At 29.2% G+C, this 22,930-nt stretch overlaps 1 protein-coding gene across 1 annotated transcript; it reads left to right on the top strand.

The window, feature by feature from the left end:
• Positions 1-3,420: 3,420 nt before the first annotated feature.
• LOC127287562 (probable serine/threonine-protein kinase DDB_G0282963) lies at positions 3,421-13,245 on the top strand. The gene is made up of 4 exons (XM_051314560.1): positions 3,421-3,583; positions 7,589-7,775; positions 9,509-10,972; positions 11,897-13,245. Exons 1-4 carry the CDS (start codon positions 3,541-3,543, stop codon positions 12,180-12,182), a joined length of 1,980 nt encoding a protein of 659 aa, XP_051170517.1. The 5' UTR covers positions 3,421-3,540; the 3' UTR covers positions 12,183-13,245.
• The last annotated feature ends 9,685 nt before the right edge of the window (positions 13,246-22,930 follow it).

The raw sequence follows: 22,930 nt of genomic DNA, 5'->3' as shown, positions 1-22,930 counted from the left end.
AAATACAGAAAATGTCTTATCAAAATTATATTTTATACAAATTCGTGTTTTACAAGAACAATAAAGATTGTTAAAATTTATCATTTAACACATAATCTTGAAAGTTTTACTCTCTATATTAAATTTTTTTTTAAAATATGTGAAATAAAATTGTTTATGTATCTTTTCTTTCATATGTGCTTAATTTTTATTAGTCATAAAAAGAATATCAATATAACTACATTTCAAAATATTTTTTGTTATATAATATCTGATTCTCTCTTTTCATTAATTATTATATTATGTAGAAAAATAAAAATTGGTTGTTTAAGAAAATTATCATGTCTTTTTATTACTTGAGCGATTTTGACAAGAAAAATCGCTCACCTAATTCTAAATTATGTGGTTCTAAAAAAGATATCATTTTTTGGAATCACTAGATAAATAATTTAAAATTTATTAAAAACAATTTTCTTTTTATTAGTAAAATAATAAAAAAATTTTTTTACTTAATTATAATTACGCAAATTCTTCTACTTATAAAATTATGTGGAAATCAGTAGAAATGAACTTTTTTTTTTAGACATTTTGACGTGTGCCAAAAGCGAATCCGTTATCCAATTTGCCTTACAAGTTACTCTCATTTATTTGTAAACTAATTATACTTGCATTTCTTTTATAACTTCAAGTCTATAAGCACTACTTCTAGGTCATAATAATATTATGAGCTCTATAGAAACATTATAGTTAATACTTAATATCCAAATAAGAATAAAGATAAACTAACAGGTTAATTTTTAATAATTTTGAATATATTGCTTTAAAAAATCTAACCTTTTTAAATAAATGGCTATAAAAGTTTAATTAAAATCATTTTATCAACAATACCTATTTTTGAAAATTGATCGGAAAAATGAGACAAATTTTCAGATTTCTATGAAATAAAAATTAGTGTTAAAGTTTTAAACAATATTTTAATTAGGTATTCGGATTCGCATAAAACTCGTTACTTGAGGATTACATCTAACTCTAAAAGTATTAAGATTTAGGAATTTTTGCGAAGAGAAAAAAAAAGTTTCAGTTTTTCTTCAACTTTGTTAAAAAAAATTTTTTTTTTAATTTTTGTTAAAAATTATCAATTTTTTATAAACAAATTAATTACTTTACTTTTGTATTTTAAAAAAACAAACTATTTATTGTATTATTATTTTATGTTATATTCACGGGCATTGTTTAATGAATGCATTTATTTAATGAATATGTAAAAGATGGAAAACCAAACATAACAATGTAAATAAATTATTATTATTATTATTATTATTATTATTATTATTATTATTATTATAAACAAATTAATTTTTTTTACTTTTTTTTATTTTTATCTACCTGGAAATACTAAGAATATTTTGCTCTTAGAAAAGCAAAGTAAAATGAATTTTATTTTCGACAATAGAAAAAATGAAAAATAATTTTTTTGCAAAATATCTATTCTTAGTATTTCGAGGCATGTGAATATAAAAAGAAAGTAAAAAAATCAGGCCTATTCTTAAAATAATAAATTTGTTTATAAAAAAATTGCTATTTTTTATATCAATTTCAAACCTTTTTTGTTTTCATTAACATATTTCGAAAGTCAATGAAAAACTGAACCTTTTTTTCCTCTTTGAAAAAATTCCTAAATTCAATACTTTTTGTGTTAGATGTCATTGAAAGTAAAATTTTTAAAAAATTCATAACTCGAGAATTTTTGCGCACTTATAAAGAAATAAAGAAATACGTATACCACTTTTTTCTGCAAAGAACGAAAAAAATATATATTTATCCGAATTTCAAATGTCATAGGTAAATTTCACTTGAAATCGCCTTAGCTATTTTTGCAAATAAATTGTGAAATAAACAACAATTTTTGGAATTTAAAAAATCCAAATTCTAAAAATTTTTTAGGCGTCAGATTCGTGTTTAGCAGGTCAAAATATATAGTAAAAGTGTTGCATTATAATCATACATTAAAAGAACAGAACGGTAATAATTAAAAAAAAAAGTTGTTTTTTCTGTTTAATCGAATGAATGGAACTTCAAAAATGTTTCTTGAAAATAACTGCAGATGAAAATTTCAAATATTTTAGAATTTCTGCGAGTTTTTTCTGCAATATGTATTCTTATTTTGTCACATATTATTATAAAAAAATAAAAAGAATAATAAAACTATATAATAAACAACAATCGTTTTCAACGAATCACAGAATTTAATTAGGATTTCCAAAAAAAATTTATTCTAATTAAAAAAATCAGATCTGTAGAGAGATTTAAAACAAATAAATACATTCTGTCTCTCTGTGTATTGTGTGCATTTTTTTCTAGTTTCGCGTGCAACGAACGTGATATATTTGAAAAACCATTCAACTGATTTAGCACAAATAGCACTCAAAATATACAGGAGACTTGCTGCTATTATATATCATGAATCTTAAAAACTAATACTTATAAAAAAAAATTTCCTCTTTTTCAATTTTAAAACACTAAAAATAGTATTTTTCGAAAACATTTGTTACAAACACTACTGCATTTCAATTTATATTTTTATTTTTCTTCATTACCAAATGTTTGCTTCGTAAATAGAAAATTACTCCCGAAACACTATTTCTGAGGCAAAAGTTGACATGAATGTGCAGAAATTCCGGATTTACTTTATGGAAGTACATACTTTTAACAAAAAAAAAATTTTTTGCATGATCTTCTATCATAGATTTTAAAAACTCTTCTTTTTCGAGTTATTATACCTGTTCTCTTATGGTTTGGATTAATTTTCTCTTTGCAAATAATAAAGACATGAGTCAATATTGAATGTTTACTTGAAATTGTATAGGTAAGAAATAGAATAGTTGGGAATGGAATTCAATTGAAAATAAAGAAACAAGAACTAAAATAATCATTTTCGTTTTCAAGACGAATATATGTAAAGTTCCTATCATTAAAAAGGTAGAAATAATAATAATAATTAATGAATGCCCACCTAACCGAGACGGTATAATGATGCTTGGGTTTTATTTGATAATGATGATTCTCGAAATATTCTCATTACGTATATGAAAAACGATTAAATGACGAATATTGGAACAGAAAAGCGAATCTGCTCGTTAAAGTGACATCTTTCCGGCGGCAATAATATATCGGTAAATGTGTTTGTAATAATCGAGTTTACAGTTTCGAAACTTTCACTTTCATTGGAAGTGTGACCCCAAGTTTTTCTGACAAGCTAAACATTCCAGCAATGCGATCCAAGACTTTCTTGTAGCCGAGCATCTTCAGCTCATGAGATCCTTGACATGACGTAACGAAATGTTACGTCTTGAATACGTTCTCCAACTATCCCCTTCTCTCGAGGTTATACCCATCCTCTCGAAGAGAAAGGCGGCGGATGGTGGTGTGTACCATCTTTTCGACTCTTCTTCGGCAACCTATTCTTCGCTAGGATCACAGTCGCATCCCCGAGTTTCATTGAGTTTGTTCTAAGGGAAAACAAGAAAACCAGCGTGAAAGTGTCAGTCCTCGAGTGCAATCATGCCGTCGTCCAGGAGCTTCTTCTTCTTCGCCCTTGCTTTTGGTTCGTACTCGAAAAGTGAAAAATCGCGAAATCTTTTTATCAAATTATTTTTAACTGCATATGTAGTGTCTTTCTTCGAAATAATCCCTTAGTGCCCGACCAGTTTTTTAGCCAGATTAGTGCTCTTTATTGCAAACTTAATTTTTATTGCAAAATTCAAATAATTAGAAACTAGCAATAAATGTGGTATTTTCTAAAAAGTTTGTGTTACTTATGGGCCTTGAGAGGTCGACAACGTAAATGCTAAAAGGAAAAGGAAAGTAGATAATAGACATTGGAGATGAGAGTGACATTAAAGGTCGCAGGTCACACTAAGCGGAGGTGCAAGGAAACTGGTCGCACTTTTCTTATAATGTAATGGAATTTCTTCAATGACAAAGAAGGGAGATACAATCATACTAAACTATTCGGATCATTGTCAACTTTTACTTTTTTTCCTTTTCTTCATCTCCTTTAATAGCGTTGTGTAACTTTTTTTTTTCTCGGACCTGACAATTATACGAGGCCTTTACATTAAAAATTAATTATCTATTTGCAATTTTTTACCTCTCTTTTTTCATTTAAAAAAAATAATATAATCTTTCTTAATTTGATACAGAAAATGATAATTAATATTTGTCTGTCAGACACTTCTAACATGTATTACAAGTTTCATCGTGGGACCGACCGTCAACGTTTCGTGAGAAAGAAATTCAAGCGTAGCATCCTGCACACGATTGAGTTCAGATACTGGATTATGCAATTTTCTTTTCTTTTTTGTTCCCTGCGTCTCACGCTTAATTTAGAACCGGAAAAAATCGATTGACGAATATTTAATAATAGTTTTATATCAAAATCAAACATCTCAGTTCCTGTTCTTATTGTAGCGCGGATTTGGATTTTCCTTTTCTTGCCAATTGTCAATGAAATATAGATACTTTGTTTTTTACCATTGTGTATGTGAATTAACATTGATTTCAATTTTTCCCATTTAAAAAAGATTTCTAAAAATTTTCTATTGGAAAATCCACCAGAATTTTTATTGAAATTTCGTGACAATTTTTTTTTTTTTTGCAAATAATGAAAAAAATTATTTTTTAACTTTCCAATATTTCAAGTATAATTATTTTCTTTGCGGAAATAATCATCAGAATTTTTGCTAAATAGATCCTTTAAATTGTCGTCGGTTATAATTTTATGAAAAAAATTTAGAAAAATACAAAAAAAATGATTTGAAAATATATCTTCCTCGACACGTTAACAAATTTGACATGAAATATGTAATAAAATTGATAATCAATCCTATTTTTAAAAAAAGTAGATTAGAACATTTTTTTTTATTTATAAAATTTATATGGGGCAATCCACGAGAAATTTTCATTCAAAATTTTTTTTTGCCCAAAATATTTTTTTTCGAAATCTATATATGAAAAATAAGAAAATACAGATTTTTTAATTTGATAAAAATGAAGGAAGTTAGTATTTTTTTTTAAATTTAACATCATCAAAGGCAGTGTATTTTTGAAACATTTTTTTATCTATTGTACTAATGAATAAAAAATTATGCTGTATATGAAATTTGTTCACTTTTTCTCAAATTTTTCCAATATGTGCTCAAAAATAACGTACCTATAACGGAAGCAACAAGTAAGTTGAAATTAAATTTAAAAAGTGAGTTCTTGCATTTTCTGAAAGAGAGACACTTTCGATTTTTAATTATATTTTTTTGCATTGAAATCTCTGATGACTGAAGAATTTTTTTCCCTATCTACAAAAGTGGTGTATTTTCTTATTTTTCATATAGATTTCGAAAAAAAATATTTTGGGCAAAAAAAAATTTTGAATGAAAATTTCTCGGGGAATGCCCCATATATGTTAAGGACCCTGTGGACAAAAAATCATGTTCGTTCTAAAAACGTTTTAAGAACGTTTTTAGAACGTTTCATGTCCACTAAATAATGTTCTGGAACATTATTTGAACATCCATGTTCTTAAAATGTTCCAGAACATTATTTGGCGCACATGAAACGTTCTAAGAACGTCCTTAAAATGTTTTTAGAACGAACATAGTTTTTTGCCCACAGGGGAGACTTTCTGGTTTAGATTTTCCAAAAGAACGATTTTTTTGTTTTTGCTTAAAGTGATCCTTATTATATTTAATTATTGTCTTACGTTTTACAAAAATTCATGAACAAAAAAAGTTATAGCTATAAAAACATAAAAAAAAATATTAAATAGAAAATTTAAATATAAAACGAAAAATAAATTTTTTTAATTTTTTTCGAAATTTATTGTCTAGTTTTAAGCCTTATGAAAAGTATCCCGTATGGATTTTCACTTTATCTATTACTGGTTGTGTAAAAAATGAACTTCATCGTATATATAAAAATATTTAGAAAAAGTGCATATAAATAACTATAAAACTTTTTTAACAATAAAATTCTAAAAAAAGTATATATTTTTGTCAATTCTAAATGTTTGTATGTTTTTGTCAAAAAAAATTTTTTTTTTTAACTTTTTCTATAGTTTTTCCAAGTTTTTTTTTGTGAAATTATTTATCAACAATTTAAAGGAACTATTCAGCGAAAATTCTGAAGAATATACCCACGAAGAAAGTGTTTCTAGAAATATTAGAAAGTTAAAAAATTATTTTTTTATCTTAAAAAAAAAATTATCGCAATTTTATAAGATTTGCTTTTCAAGTTTTGAATTTGAATTTCAAGCACATATAATGAATACTGAGTAATTGAAACTGAATATAAAGTTGATTGATTTTGAAAAACGTTTTTCTCAAGACATAGACACAGATACATTGTATAATTAAAAAGGTGGTTGTTTTTCATTTACAAACCAGTCCTGTAGAATGCCTTTTGAGAAGATCCTTTCATTTTTCAATTCAGTCACCGCAACTCATGAGGTGATTATAGAGACACATTTGGAAGTCAACAGTTTTTGTTAGACTATAGCCATAGATATTCTCGTTCCTCTCACTTTCAAAATGTTGTACTCTTGAAATGTTAAACATTCCAAATTTACAAAACGCTATTCGAATCGCAACTTTTAATGAAACGCATTTTATTGCATTCTGTATGGCATTAGTGTCAGTTAATGATAAATTAAATAAATTCCCATTAATGAATTATAAAAGATATTTTTATAATAATGACGGAAAAATTTTATGAAAGTGTGATTATTTTCTTGCAATAAAATTAATTTATAGTTGAAACTATATTAATAAATTATAGATAATTACACAATAAATAACTTGTATTACTGTAATTGTTAATAGTTGTGAAAAATATTAATCCATCCAAGTAAAGGTGAAAAAAAACACTTCATTTATTTAACGTTACAACAGTTCAGTTATTAGAATAATATAAAATTTTTTAAAAATTAAATACTTTGAAAAAAATATTTATAATGTAAGTAAACTTAAATCTGTTAAACACTGAAAAAAATGAAGTGTTTCCATTTATTACCCTGTCTTAAATGAATTGATGATAAATTCATTATACAACATAATTATAGGCAACGTATTTAAAAAATGACCAATTTTCTATTCTTAATAATGTTCTTGTAAATAATTCAGGCACTAAGGATATCGGTCTATTCCGGATACATATAACATAAAATTCTTTCCAAACGTTATAATAACTTCTTACTTAATTTTTCTATACACTATATGGAAATGAAGAAATTTTGATAATAAGATCTCGTTTTTTGTTTACGACAGCCTTGGAAAGAATTTGATGTGAAAAACCATAAAAGATTATATGGTCATTTTATGATTTAAAAATTTATAATAAATGTTAAAGATACATTATTAATGATAATATATATATATAAAAGTGGTTGCGCAATAATTGAAGACAGTGAAAAAAAATTAATTATATACATGTAAGTCAGTGTGTGACCACAAACCTGAAAGGTTCAAGAATACACACAACTTTTACATATAATATATTATAATCTTAGTCTCTCGTCACTTTCTCTCATTATCTGTATTATTTGAAATGCTTAACGCAGTTGGAGTTCTATGGAGTTGCGTTCTCTGCCTCCAACGGCCCCCACCGAGATATTCGCAACAATATATGCCGGACACTTCCTTCACTTGTCAAAATAAGATCCTAGGCAGCTATTACGCCGACCCGGAGACCGACTGTCAACTCTTCCACGTTTGTGTGTCCGTTGCAGGAACCGTTCAAGATTATCGGTAAGATCTTATGTCCACATATAATAGCCTTTAACAAAAGAAGAATATACATATTACCAAGTAGCGTTTCACGGAATTAGACGTTGCGTCGAGTCATTTACTTTTCTTCTATTTTTTATGTTTATTATTATCAAACTTTTATTTGGGAAATTTCATTTTTTACACACCTCTAGTATTTACTCTAATTTTTTAAGTATTATGTAATTTCAAGTTAACTTAACCAATTTCTTTTCTAAATTAAGTAGAAAAATTCGATATTATTATTTACCTTTGGATATTTTATTCTAAAATTAAGAATACTTGAATCAAATAAACGATTTAAACCAATAATTTTTGTATTTAAAACAAAAGTAAAAATTATTTGTTTCAAGGAATATTTAACACATTTCTTTTTCACTTTCTTGTTATATACTTTTTAAATATTAATAAATCATCTTCAATTAACATTTACAATGTATATTATAGTGAATTTTTTGAAAATATAAAAAACATAAAAATTCTTATTTATTACTTATAAATCCTCAAAGAATTTAATTCTTACTAATAAACTCTTAGTTATATTACTTAAATAACATTATTACGCATTTAAAACACCTTGTATGTGTGTGTGTGTATATATAAAGAAAGACATCGTTTCAGGAGAAAGATTTCCTGATTCTCATCATACAATCGCCTCGTAATGCTTTGTGTTAATCTTTCCTTTTGCATACATATGGGTATTTCTGAGTACTTTTTCCGACACCTCCAGAATAATTCCATGGCATATAGGTATACCATGTGTGAACTCACAATAATAAAACTTTAAAAAAGACGTGAAGATATGAGGCATTATTCATTTTTAGGACCTACTATTTTTTACAATTTTTTTTACAAAAACTCAAATAAAAATAAACTTTGAAGGGCAAATTATTAATAGAAGAAAAATCCGATTTTTCTTCATAGTCGATATTTAAAAAAAAATTTTTGAATTAATGACATTCAAATAATTTACAGTAATGCTATTTATATATAAATGCAGTATATTTTCAACTTTTTTAAAAGTACTTTATCACAATGATTGAACCTACACAATAAACTTATTAAGGGTAAGATATCAGAAAGGATTTGTGTAACTTCATGTCTTATGCGTGATGAAATTCACGTGGGTTCAGAAGAAGAATTATACGATGTTATACACGAGAGCCTTCATAGAAACCTACTTACCTATATATATAATATCCCACTGATGTCCGTTGAGATCATTTAATTACCACATTCAAAAGAATTATATTCCTATTTGAAATATTCGTAATGCATTTCATTAAAACCTAATGTGTTAATTCACCGAACCATGAAAAATGCCAATAGGTGAAAAATTTTAATTTAGAGACAAATTTTAATTTAACTAATAAAAGATTTATTTGAAATTAGTAAAGGAATGGCAAATTGTTTGCAAAATAAAATTATTATTGCTGTAGAACTGCAGCAAATTTAAGTAAAATGTTATTGCAACCTTACGAAGCTAGGTCTATTTATAAAAAGTGTACTAAATTGTAAATTTTAAATGGTTATGAAAGTTTAATTTTTCAAATAATTGTTACAAATACAGTTGCAACATTTTAGATTGAAAAGATTTTCAGTACGTGTGAAGCGAAATGTTTCTTGAAGAATTACAAATTTCTTCTTTGAGCCTCTCCTTTTAAAGGATATTTATTCTACATACAAGAGTTTGTAAAGGAATTAATTAATTACAGATTCCTGTGTCCAAACGGCACAGCTTTCGATCAAGAGAGCCAAACCTGTGCTGACTGGTACGACGTGGATTGCGAAGCAGCAACGCTCTACTACGCCAGTGACAACTTTGACCTTTACAGACTGGGTTCAGGTTTAGAATCCCTTCACTTCGACAGCCTTCGTAGTGATGCGGAACCACAGGATCATCTCCAGCGCAGTGAAACCAGCGACGCAGTACGATCTTCCGCCAATGCCCTCAATCGAGTAGCTTCAACTAGTTTTAAAGACAGAGGCAGCAAGGACATCCTCCACGGAAGCAGCAGCAGCAATTACTTTAATAATAGAAACAATGCCAAAGATGACGACTACGACGACAAGGTCATTCCTGAACCCAGAAAGAAGTCTGGAGTAAGAAAAGTCAGCAGAAAACAACAGTATGACAACACACCGACAACAACTGCCGCCACTTCCCCATCCAGCAAGAGCTACAATTTCTACTCTGGAAACAATTATAATCATCAAAGAACCTTCGACTCTTCGACAACGACACCTCGGGCGGCCTCTACACAGGAGTTCAAAAATACACAGAAAACAGTTCAGCAAACAACTTACCGCCCAACATATTCCTACTCCACATACACAACCACAACCTACAGACCCAGCACCAATTATCCAGAAGGCTTTACTGGATTCCCAATTATCCCCAGCACCACCGCCAAAACAACGACCACCAACAGCAACAATAAAAACAATTTTAACAATGCTTTCGGCTCTTCCAGTGGAACAACCCCAAGACCCTCCACTTACAAGAAAGTCTACTACGATCCCTCCACTCTACCTGAATCTTTCTCACCATCCACGACCAATCAGCCAAGTACAAACTATCAATCAAGCGATTTCAACACCTACAATAACAATTTCCAACGGAACTACAACAATATTCAACGCACCAGTAGCACTTCCAATTTTCCTTCCTCTACAAATTCTCCAAATTTCTTTGACAGCTTTAACAGCCAATTTAATAGTAGATCTAATTCTCCTTCGACAATTAGGCAAGACTACACTCAAACAACTGCCAAGTTCATTTCAAACAATTTCTCAAATAATGGCAACGCTCCCACGACCTACAGTCCAATAACGAAAAAAAATGAAAACGTGAGAGATCGTTACAATACGCAATCCAAGAATGAAGGCCAATACAATGATGGACAGTATAAGAAAAGTGACGATACCAAGTATTCACAAAACAATGGACAGTATTATGATAAATTGAGCCAAAGCAAATCGACCAACTTCTACGATTCAACGAAACCACCCAAGAAAGTTACACAATACAATAACTACGATTCCGGAAATAATGGAAAGTATTATGAAACCACTACCACCGCAAATTACGATTTCGGCAGATCTGGCGCTATTGGATTCAGTCCATCCAGCATTAATCATTTAGCTGAGTCTCCCAAAACCACAACTCCAGTACCAAGGTGAGTTGACTTTTTTTTTAATTTAGCCATTTTTGTCTAAAAATAATTTCAGGTGCAAGATTTTTCCCCAAATTCTAAAAAGTCGACATTCCAAATAATCGAAATTTATTAACCCCTTCGCACTCCAGTAGAAAAATTGTTTGTGGGTCCAAAACGGTTCAAAAAAAGTTTCCAAAACAATATCATATCATCATATTAAAAGTTTTCGGGGTCGCTGAATCCAAATTTGAGGTCATATTTAAAAAATTCAAAATGGAGGACCCAATATGTCGGAAAAATTAAAATTGATTCGATTCGTTCAAAATTCGATACTCGGAGGTTTTTTTGGTCTATGAATCCAAATTTTAAATTTCTTAAATCTGACCTCAAATTTGGACCAAAAACACCCTAGTACCAAATTTTGAACGAATCGAATCAATTTTTCATTTTTCCGCCATATTTGGTCCGCCATTTTGAATTTTTTTAAATCTGTCCTCAAATTTGGATTCAGCGACCCCAAAAACCCTAAAGAAACCATTTTCATGCAAATCTGGCCAATTTAAACATTTTTTTAAACGCCATATTCGATCAAATAAAAGTTCGATAATTTGGAATTTCTATCACTTGGAGTTTCTACCTTATCGAATGTCGCTTATTTAACATGTCGTTCATTAAAAAATGTCGACTATTTAGAATTTTGACAATTTAAAATTTCAATCATTTAAAATTTTGACCATTAGAAAATTCTACCAGTTGAAGTTTCTACGATTTGAATTTTCAATCATTTAAAATGTTAACTTTTTGGAGTGTCGTTCAAATAAAATGTCGACCATTTGGAGTATGTTGACTTAATAAATTTCGATCATTTGGGATGTCGACTTTCATTAGAATTTGGGGAAAAATCATGCTTTTCAATAATTTGACGTTTGAAATACGCTTTTACAGAAAAACTGGAGCTCCCACGACCTATAATCCTAACAGTTTCAATACCAATAATCACAGATCGTCTCAAACAAATTCTCGAGGAACAACTCACGTTAGTCATTCTGCCAGACCGTTTTCAACAACTCCGAGTTTCACAGAAAGTACTACATTGAAAGCAACGAAAACCGGAAAGAAAAACGACTATGACTACGCGTACTACGATAATGCGGGAGCTTTGGAATACGATGGAATTGAACTCGAACATGTGACAGGAAACAAAGAATCTTCGAAAATTTCGAGGTCTTGAACATAAAAAGATTCACATCTATTAATAAGCAAAAAACAGTCATAATTTCATTTTGTCTCAACCATAGTAAAAAGAAAATCAAAATAATCTACTGAACATTAATAATGTGTATAAAGTAATTTATTGGAAAAATATAAAATTATTAGTTTGTGTTCTAAAAGTTAAATGAACTAAAATTTTATATTTTTAAATGTCAAACGAAAATAATATTAATATACTTTAAAAAAATATATATATAAATTATTCTTATGTGTGAGACAAAATTAAATATATATTTTCCCATCATTCGCGATTTTAAATATTTTTATGAGGCATATATTATGTTTTTTATTATATTAACAGGCCAGTTATCACACCCCTATAAAAACCTTCATTTGATATTTATGTGCGGATGTTTTTATTATTATTATTGTAAATTTGTGAACGCATTGTGAATATTTCAAATTGAAATTTTGTTTTCACTATAAATCCTTTTCTAATTGATTCTATTTCTTTTCTACACGTATACATTGAAAGTGTCTCCCAAACATGATAACATCAACTTTGTTAGTGCAATGAGATAAACTTTAAAGAAATCCTATGAAATTTTTCTACATATTTAAAAAAATATATCAAAAATTCATATGCCATCTTGTTAATGGACCTTTTTATTTTAATTGACATAGAGGATAATTTTCTTTTAATTATTTCGACTTAATTATAAAAGAGACACCTATGTTCATCTATTTCTTTTGTCTTTCATCTTATGAAATTTTTGACGTCTGCATATGAAAAAGTAATTAAAATAAAAAGGTCTATTTGCTCTTCTAGTGACGACAGGATTTCAAATCCCAACAATTATTTATGAGTCTACTATGTATTATAAAGTTCTTTTTTATGTCTTTGTTATTATAGATAGTCCGTTTTGCATGGTGGTAGAGTCCATGTCATTTAAACATTTTTTTTAGAAAGAATTCGACTGTATCAAGGAATATAATTTCTTGCGATATTTTTTAATATGATAAAAATGTACAGAAAAATATGTATTTTTAATTATAAAGTAAAAAATGTTCTTTTAAAGAAACTGATTTTTTGTTTTGTATTATACTAGAGATACATAATATAAAAATGAAATTAATCTAACAATTTATAAAGTATATGAAGCAAATTTTGACGACCGTTTCTGTGGCAATGGTTTACTGCGACGACGTTGCACAGTGGTTGGAAATAAAAAATCATTTGAAAAAAAATTTTTTTAATTAAATGTGTTATTAATATTTAATGTAAAAGATCAACATTAAATGAATAATTAACTAATAATTCAAATCAAAATCGAATTGCATGTCAATTGCACACAAAAAAATGTTGTCTGTTTCTTGAACTAGACATACCATTCCTATAGTATTTTGGCCCGCTAAAAACGAATATGAAGTCAGAATTGCACCATCACCCTCTGATTTTTTTTAAATCGAAAAAACTACCCTTAACAGGACAAATTCAAACTTAGGGATAAAAAAATAAAGAACAGATTTTTTTTATTAAACAGAACCTTACAATTACGTATTTTTGCTCGAGTAACACAAAAATAAAATCAAAACTGATCCAGCACCCTCTGGATTTTTTTTAGTCGGAAGAACCACCCTTAATCGGACAAATTAAAAATTAGGAGATTAAAAAAATTAAAGAACAGATTTTTTTAATATACAGAATACCTTACACACGCTAAAAAAAACTTTGTATAAACTAGCGAAAATAATCTCTGGAATAGTTATAAGTATAGTTAATATCGCCTTAGCGATAATCCATTTTCGCCAGAATAGAGAAAATAAAATTTTCTATGAGATTCAACTATACTAAATATATATTATGAATAGAATATAAATACAGTATCTCTGAAACATTATTTATTTTAACTATCATGGAGATATTCAATTTCCTTAGGAAAATGAAAATAGTGACTATTTTAGATATTGTTAAACGTTATAATTAATCTATTAAATAGATTTCCTTATTCTATAAATATTGTACTTTTGTTATGTCACTGTTCATAAATTTTTTTTTCAGTGTACGTATTTTTGTTCCACTAACACAAAAATAATGCCAGAAATGATCCAGCACCCTCTGAATTTTTTTTTAATCGAAAAAACCACCCTTCATTGGACAAACTCAAACTTATTGTTAGAAGTATTTCAAAAGTAGCAATCTTTTTGGCATGATGGTTTCTTCCGTATCATAGGTACAGAACATTTTCTTTGTACTGGCTTTGGATTTTTCTCCCAACGAAATAGCTAAGTGTGAAATTCTATGATTAAGGGTGGTTTTTTTTCGTTTTAAAAACAATCTAAGGGTGCTGGATCAGTTTTGATTTTATTTTTGTGTTACTCGAGCAAAAATACGTAGGTGTAAGGTTTAGTTTAAAAAAAAAACATTTGTTATTTCATTTTTTTATCTCCTAAGTTTGAATTTGACGATTAAGGGTGGTTTTTTCGATTTAAAAAAAATCAGAGGCTGATAGAGCAATTCTGACTTCATACTCGTATTCAGCGGGCCAAAATACTATAGAAATGGTATGTCTAGTTCAAGAAACAAAAAACTTTTTTTTGTGTTTATGTACCGAAATATTCACCTCTTGATCCAGATAATTAAAAATAGTGTAAGTAAATAGAAAAAACTGAATTTCAGGTTTTGTTCGTAAGCCGCTTAGGGATGATTTGAAATCAAATTCATTTTATTATATCATAAAATTAATTATCTAGTTTACTTATAGATAATCACATAGAAAAGATAAATTTTTCTGTGGGAGGGGGGGGGCTAATCAATAAAAAAAGATGCATTGTATATGAATTTGGCATTGCATATGAAGACAACAGCCCCAGCCTACAAATTCCTACTCCATTGTTTTTAAAATTTGAAAAAAAATTTTTAATGTCGGAATTTAAAAATTTAATATTTAAAATACAATTATGGACAAAAATAGACATAATAGTAATACAAGGATTTCCGAATATATTCACATCATTTTATTTTTTACAATTTTTTCAAAATTTGAAAATTTTTTCCAAATTTTTTTTTCTTTGTAAATTTAATTTTGTTTGGTAAAAAAAAATTATTTCTTGCATTAAAACGGGTCGATTAATGTATATAAAGTTTATATTTTACTGAAATCTATCGATCAAATAATTTTTTTTTTGAATTTTTGAATGTAATCTCGTTTTTTGTATTTTTTGAAATTACTTTTTCTTATATAGAAATTTTAATTAATTCTTGTCAAAATTTCCGTATAGAAATCGCCCTACCATGGCCCTAGTAGAAAATGAAACTCCACGCCTGATCAGGGCCATATCAGGTGCGGCGTTTTATTCCCTAATAGGGCAGTCCGATCCGGCCCCGATCTGAGCAATGATAAAATTTCTGCACGAGTTGTATTCCTGGCATGAAAACGAATTGATTGATTTATATAAAGTTTACATTTTAGCATTATTGATAAAATTGATCACTATTTTAGTTGTGATCCTTCTTTTAATCTTGAATATAAGTGTATCATGATGAGGAAGCTAAATGGTCATAAAATGAACACCTTGTTTATTTTGTATTAAAAAAGCGGTCACAAATTAGTAAATAATTAGTTACATTTTCCAGGGTGGTCACATGTCAGTAAAGTCAGGGAAAAAAATTTTTTGTTAAGGCAGGCCTAGGATTATACGACTTTTTTCGACTTATTTTCATAAAATGCGACTTTTCCGATTTTTTTTTACATTTTTTAAAAAAATTTTAAACAAAATTCCTTTTTTTCAGTGTATGATGGAGATCATCTTCAGATCTTCATTATTTCAATTATTTAAAAAAATTTTAACTAAAATTCTTCACTAAATTAATTATTTTTAATAATTTTAATGAAATTCTTCACAAATTCAATTATCTTAAACTATTTTTCAATTAAAATTTTTATAAAATTTAATAATTGTTTATAATTTAAAAAAAATGGCGAATAAAATTACCAAAAATTTTTAATTCAAAATCTCTTGAAATTTAATTATTTGCAAATATTATAATTATTTTGAATGATTTATATAATATTCTTCGAAAATACAAATATCTAAAACGATTTTTCGCTTGAAAAGTTTTCAAATTATTGTATTTTTATCTGCAATTTCTAATAAATTTTTTTGTGAAATCATCAAAAAAATTTAAATTAAAAATTACTTAAAGTTCAATTAATTTCAAACATCTAAATTGTAAATCTTTAAAAATTCAATTACTTTTAAAAAATGTTATCTAAAATTATTTGATAAATTAGTATTATTTTTAAAAAATGTTATTTAACAATCTGTAAAACTTTATTAAGTAGGTATTACCTGAAATTTTTATGACCTTAAAAACTAAAAATTATGACAAAATTTTTAATTCAAATAAATTTCTTAAAGCAGACTTATTATTACGAAATTATTGTTATCGTGGGAATACAAAATTTACAAATTAATTTTTCTCTTTTAGATGCCCCGCATAAAGGTGTGGTCAAGCGATAGAAAGCTAAGAGTTGCAGTAACCTTCGAAAATTTTAATTCTGCAATCCAAATTGTATTGCAAAAAGCATCTCAAAAATTAAATAAGAATGGGGTAATGCTTGTGGCAGAGGAAGATGGAATTTCAATTATGGACATGGATGATATGGAATATTATTCTAACAATGAAAAACCTTTAATTCTTCTTGAGGCACATGAAATTTGGTCTGCTCCTCTTGAGACAACAGAAAGAGTAATCGCACTACCTAAACGTGAGCACAATAGTCCCGAAAGTCTTGATCACAATGAAAATAATGTCCAACATCCTGAACGTGGGAATAATAGACTTAATAATAATAACGATGAACTTGAACGTGTTGCCAACAATGATATAGAAGGTAATGATAATATAAATGCTGGTCAGAATGAAGATGAAATTTCAAATTTCTTACGAGAACAACGCGCAACTGTTACATCCTGGGCGGATTATATTATTCCCTGGTTAAATATGCCAGCTACTGATATTCTCGCATGCAATAATGGCAATGCGACGGAAAGAAATAAACAAAATTTAGTGCGTGCAGTTATTACAGATATGCGTTTTTATAATACTCTAATTCGGCGTAAAGACATGGAACATGTCGCAAAGCAATTCATGATAAAGATATTTAGATGAGGATTGTGAAATATTGCACATCGGTTACAATGGAATTTTGTCTAAATTAATTAATCATAATGATTATTTAAATAGGATACCTATTCGTCGTCTAAATTTATCTGATCAACTAAATATTAAATTAAAAGACCGTCGATCTTTGGAGGCAGTACAGAGTGGTACGGTTGCTTGGCAACCACCACAAATTGCAGATGGCGAAACAGACGAATGAGTTGAAGAAAATAGAATCTTTTTATGTGATTTTAATTTTAAAAATGTTCAAAGAATTGACGAAGGATCTGAAATAGAGGACAAATTAAATTCTACATATCCCTTGCAACGTCTTTTTTTAAATAATATAAGAAATCCACCGACCATTGAAGACATTGAAAGAAATTGGCCACTTCTATTTAAGGAATTTTGTCTAGTTTGGCACTTTCAAAAATTAGCAGGAATTTCACTCGATCAAACCTCGGAAAAATACGAACTTAAAATAAAAAAAATTCTTTACTTTTCACAATGGAAATTGAAACTTACTTTCGACCGTCAGATTCGGGATATGTCTTTCGAAGAAAGACAAATTAAGGCATTTAATGCTATAGAAATAATTTTCAAGCAAAATGAATTGAGCCTAATTTTTAACTGCGAAGTAAGTAATATTTTTAATGTCCAATAAATGTTATTATTTACAGCGAAATGAATTTATAAGAATTACATTTTGATAAAATCGTCAGATGTTAACTTTTTACTTTCCAAAAAAATAAAAGTTACTTTACAATACATAGCACTTTTCAAAATACAATGTGTTTACTTCTTTACAGGCTAGAGCGAAGAAAGAAAAAATGTCGGCAGAAGCACAATTTCTCTTCATTGCATCTTGAGGTAACCTATATATCACATGTACTAAAAGTTCTGAACGTTCAAATAAACGAAATATATTTTTCAATCTTGCGTAACATGAAAATAATTATTATACACTTTTACAGAAGCAGGCGCAACCAACAATGAAGAAGAAGAAACCGAATTTTTTTATCAATATTGAATTTTCTTTGGAGGAAAAGTGAAGTACAGATGCAATTCTTTACTTCGAGCAATCCAATTATTAATTGCAACCTATTACCCTATTGAAAATCCCTGTACAAGATCTTGTACAAGAAAATATACATGTTCAGCAGCTGAAGTTGTACCTGTTCTGGTAAGAACATGTACAAGATCTTGTACAATTTCCGCACCAGAATTTGGAACAAGTTCTTGTATTACAACTTGTACAAGATCTTGCACAAGATCGTGTACAAAAAATATATTTAATATTTCAATACATTGCCTAAATGTTTAACGTGCAAGACTTCCATATATATGTATACAAGCACGGTCCCCCATGGGACACGGGGTCAAGAGTTAATGCTTGACCAGCACCGATGACGCAGAATTTCTTCCAGTCACCTGCCAATTGACAATGCGACCGACCTAAGTCACGATTGCCACTCTTGGTGTGACCCGGGACCTTTCCAATTCCTGGAAACTCTGCATGTTTCCACCCGATTTGAGTTAATGCAACTCACACACCGAATGCGAAAGACGTGTGCACAACATGCTAACGCACGCTAACCCCAAGCGATGTGGGCTGTAACCACTGCCACCACGAATCCATACCCAATGCCTGGCGGAGACCTAAGGGTCAACTGGGCTCCAGACACGTCCCATGGTACCATTCTACTCAGGTATGAGTACCACTTTCCAGGATCGGGGGAACCGGAGGCCATACTGGCGGTCGGTTACAGGTTAAATACGACTACATGCACCACATATATGCCAAGACCAACCGGAAGGTAGTGATTTCCGAAAAACTCGGAACTACTTCAGGTCAAGGCAAGCGGTAACACGTGCAGAAGCCACCATCCTTTACCATTAGCCTATTGGATCATCACGATTGAACCATTCGGCCTTTTGGGATGCTTATTGCCCAATGTTACACAGGTTTGTTAATTGTTGGCAGCGACGAGATTGATGCCAGTAAAACTCTAAAGCAAACCTCCTCAGACAATAACAGTTGCAAGTATAACACAGACCACCGTCCTTTACTATTACCATTACGGGAGTTCACTATCATCACCGTGGCTTGGGACGCATTCTCAATTATCCGACTCGCACGGATCGCATTGAGGACGGACGAACAAATATTTGACTTGCATGAACGCCTCTGCACTGCCAGCCCTTAGCTAGGACTCCGTTCTCGTTCCAGCAGGGGGTACCCTAGACAGCGGTTCCATATGTATGCGAAGTCGCAGAGTCGTTGCGAGCCCCGTTTCCCCACTGCGCCATCTACTCAATTCACACCCCTTCGTGATGTCAGAAGGGGAGTGCATTGAGTAGATGGCGCAATGGGGAAACGGGGCTCGCAACGACTCTGCGACTTCGCATACATGTGGAACCGCTGTAAGTGTGGAACGCGCATTACGACACGCGGCATCCTACGGGGGCCCTATTCTGATGCCGGGGCCGCCACGGCGGAATATTTGTATACAAGAAAATGTACAAGAACATGTACATTTTCTCGTACAGGTTCATTTATGTCTTCGTTTAGTAAAAATTAAAAACTTTAAAGGCTGCGTAGTAGTTTTCTTAGGACTTTACAGCTGCGCAATAATTTTTGGCATGCTTAAGTAAAAGGTTTTAATAATTCTAAATTATTGAAATCTCAAATTTTTTTCAAAAAAATTTTTTTTTAATGAACTTGTACAAGAACATTTATAAAAAAATGTACATTTTCTTGTATACAAATAATAAATATATTTACTTGTACAAGATCTTGTACAAGTTCTCGTACAAGAACTTGTTCCAAATTCTGGTGCCGAAATTGTACAAGATCTTGTACATGTTCTTACCAGAACAGGTACAAGTTCAGCAGCTGAACAGGTACATTTTCTTGTACAAGATTTTGTACAGGGTTTTTCAATGGGGTACACTTTTAACAATTAACATATCCCAAGTGTCACGCAGCGAAACTTCTTTTTTTTGAGATGTATTTTATGAACATTCGCACGGATAAAACAACATGTCGGTCTAAAAGCAAGGTATATCAAACGAAAGTTCTTTACAATAAATTGAAAAAAATTGAGGTGCAAGATTATGAGCACTAATACGAAGAGGCTCTCAATGATAACTTTGTGGTTTAATTATGTTAATAATTATTGCACGTCTTAACTTATATTGATGTGTTTAAGAATTAACCCCAGAAGGAGTAACTGGGAAATTTGAAAATTGTTTATTTGTTTTTAGTAGGAAAGACAATAGATTTATTCCGTTTTTAATACAGTAAAAAATTGTAAACTTACAAAAACAAAAAAACTGAAAATTTTTCAAAGTTGGTCTCTTTCTATATTGCCTGGGATGTCTACACTGAGAAAAATGTTTAGTATCATCTACCAAAGTTTGGTTCTCTCTACCAAATTTTTTATTTGATATATGTGCAACTAATCCGTTTGGTTCGGGCTACTAAATTTTTTCGTTGAATCATTTTGTTCGGTCTACCAAATTTTTTGTTTTGCACAACTAACTTATTGTTTTTAAGCAAACAAAAAATTTAGTTAAATGAAAATTTTTTTTTTGTTTTCTCAACCAACTTATTTTTTTGTTTCACCCTTTTCTCTTTATATAACCTACCTATGCCTACTTAAATTAATTTCTATCGCGGAAAAAACCTAACACTGCTGGGGCTCGAACCCTCAGACTACGCAACGCTAGTCGAGAACGCTGACCACTACTCTACGAATCCTACTAACAATTTGAGATTAAATCATTTTCACAATGTATAAAAGCTGGAAAAAAACTTTCGTTCTTGTAACAAGTTTTATTTATTTATTTTCACTACACAAACTTTTTTTTAAAAAATGTCTGAAAAACATAAAAACTTCAACACTGAAACTTCACGACGCGAACGACATATGGTTAATGTTGACATCCCGTGAATGGGAAGCGACGCCATATTTACGAGAAGAGCGCGTGCGCAATACAGCATGTCAGCTATTTAGTACTGGGAACCAAACTATTTAGTTCGTAAACATGAAAGCTTCAAATATATTTTTTGGTAGAGCCAACTAAACTTCCTGATTTATTGCCACTTTCTATTCTGTTGTGACAACCATATTTTAGTAACGCCAACTAAAAAAGCTCAACTAAATTATTTTCTTATTATTACGAAATTATTTTTCTCAGTGTAGACACCCCATCAGTTATTCCTTTTAGGATTAAATCTGTTTTTTTACTTGTATTTTATTTCATAAATTGCAGTATTACTAATTAACTACATAAGTATGTAGTTAAAAAATGTAAAGTCTTTTATTAAGCTATGAGCATAATAATCGAGGGGCATAAATTTGTGTTTATTTTTTTTATTAATTTTTTCAATTTAATTGTGTTGATAAACGAACCGTTAGTTGAACTGTATGCATTTTAATTTTAAATTAAAGAGATGAAAAAGATGTAAAAAAGGTGTAAAAAGTCTCTCAACGTTAATTTTGAGGTGCAAGATTATATGAGCACTAATACGAAGAAGCTTTCAATGATAACTTTTTGGTTTAATTATAATTATAATTGTTGCGGATCTTAAATTCTATTTATGTGTTTTGATTTAACCCTAGAAGGAATAAGCGTAATATATAAGAACTTATTTATAAGTTTGAAATTATGTATAAAGCATTATATTTAATTTAAAACAAATTCTATACAGTAATGTTTATTTTTAGTAGGGAAGTCGGTTTTTAGTAGTATAAAGTTGGTTTCTTTCTATATTGCCTGGGGTCTTTAGACATACCAGTTATTCCTTTTAGGGTTAAATATGTTTTTTTACTTGTATTTTATTTCATAAACTGCAGTATTATTAATTAACTACATAAGTATGTTGAATGTGTCAGTAAAAAAAAATGTAAAGTCTTTCATTAAGCTGTAAGCATAATAATCGAGCGACATAAATTTGTGCGTTTATTTTTTTTTATTAATTTTTTCAATTTAATTGTGTCGATAAATAAACAGTTGAACTGTATACTTTTTAATTTTAAATTAAAAAGTAATTTATAATTAAATAGGGTTCCGAACCGAGTACGGAACTCTAAAAAGATCTGAAAAGTTTCTCAACGATAATTTTGTAGTTTAATTATGTTAATAATTGTTGAACTTTTTAAATTCTATTCATATGTTTAAGATTTAAATATGTTTTATTTTGTATTTTATTTTATAAATTGCAGTATTATTAATTAACTAAGTAATGTTGAATGCGAGAATACACGTTAAAATTTACATTTTACTGTTAAAATAAAATTATAAAAATTATATATATATATCTTTATTATGGAAATTTTCAATTTCTTATAGGTATATAGTGCAATTTTTTCTGCGTTATCACGAAATAATGAAAATTTACTGATTTCTGTAATTTTACAGAATTTGTCAGGAATTCTACATATAACCTAATAGTAAAACTATAAATCCCTGTAATTTTACGTTATTTCCGCAATAACGCTACTTTCGTAGTAGGTAATATTTGGTACTGCATTCAGAGTAGTAAAAGTACAGGAAAAATTTTTTACAGTGTATATTATTATTATTGATGATTA

Source organism: Leptopilina boulardi, unplaced genomic scaffold (genome assembly GCF_019393585.1).
Source record: "Leptopilina boulardi isolate dan_hultmark-lab unplaced genomic scaffold, ZJU_Lbou_2.1 LbouV2_371, whole genome shotgun sequence".
Classification (NCBI taxonomy): Eukaryota; Metazoa; Arthropoda; class Insecta; order Hymenoptera; family Figitidae; genus Leptopilina; species Leptopilina boulardi.
This window is presented reverse-complemented; position numbering and strand designations above follow the sequence as displayed.

What these genes read in the sequence shown, in the direction of transcription:
- LOC127287562 (XM_051314560.1), top strand. Translation starts at nt 3,541, where the DNA reads ATGCCGTCGTCCAGGAGCTTCTTCTTCTTCGCCCTTGCTTTTG. An exon ending in CTTCTTCGCCCTTGCTTTTG is followed by an intron (nt 3,584 to 7,588) that starts GTTCGTACTCGA and finishes TGCTTAACGCAG; the next exon opens with TTGGAGTTCTATGGAGTTGC. An exon ending in GGAACCGTTCAAGATTATCG is followed by an intron (nt 7,776 to 9,508) that starts GTAAGATCTTAT and finishes AATTAATTACAG; the next exon opens with ATTCCTGTGTCCAAACGGCA.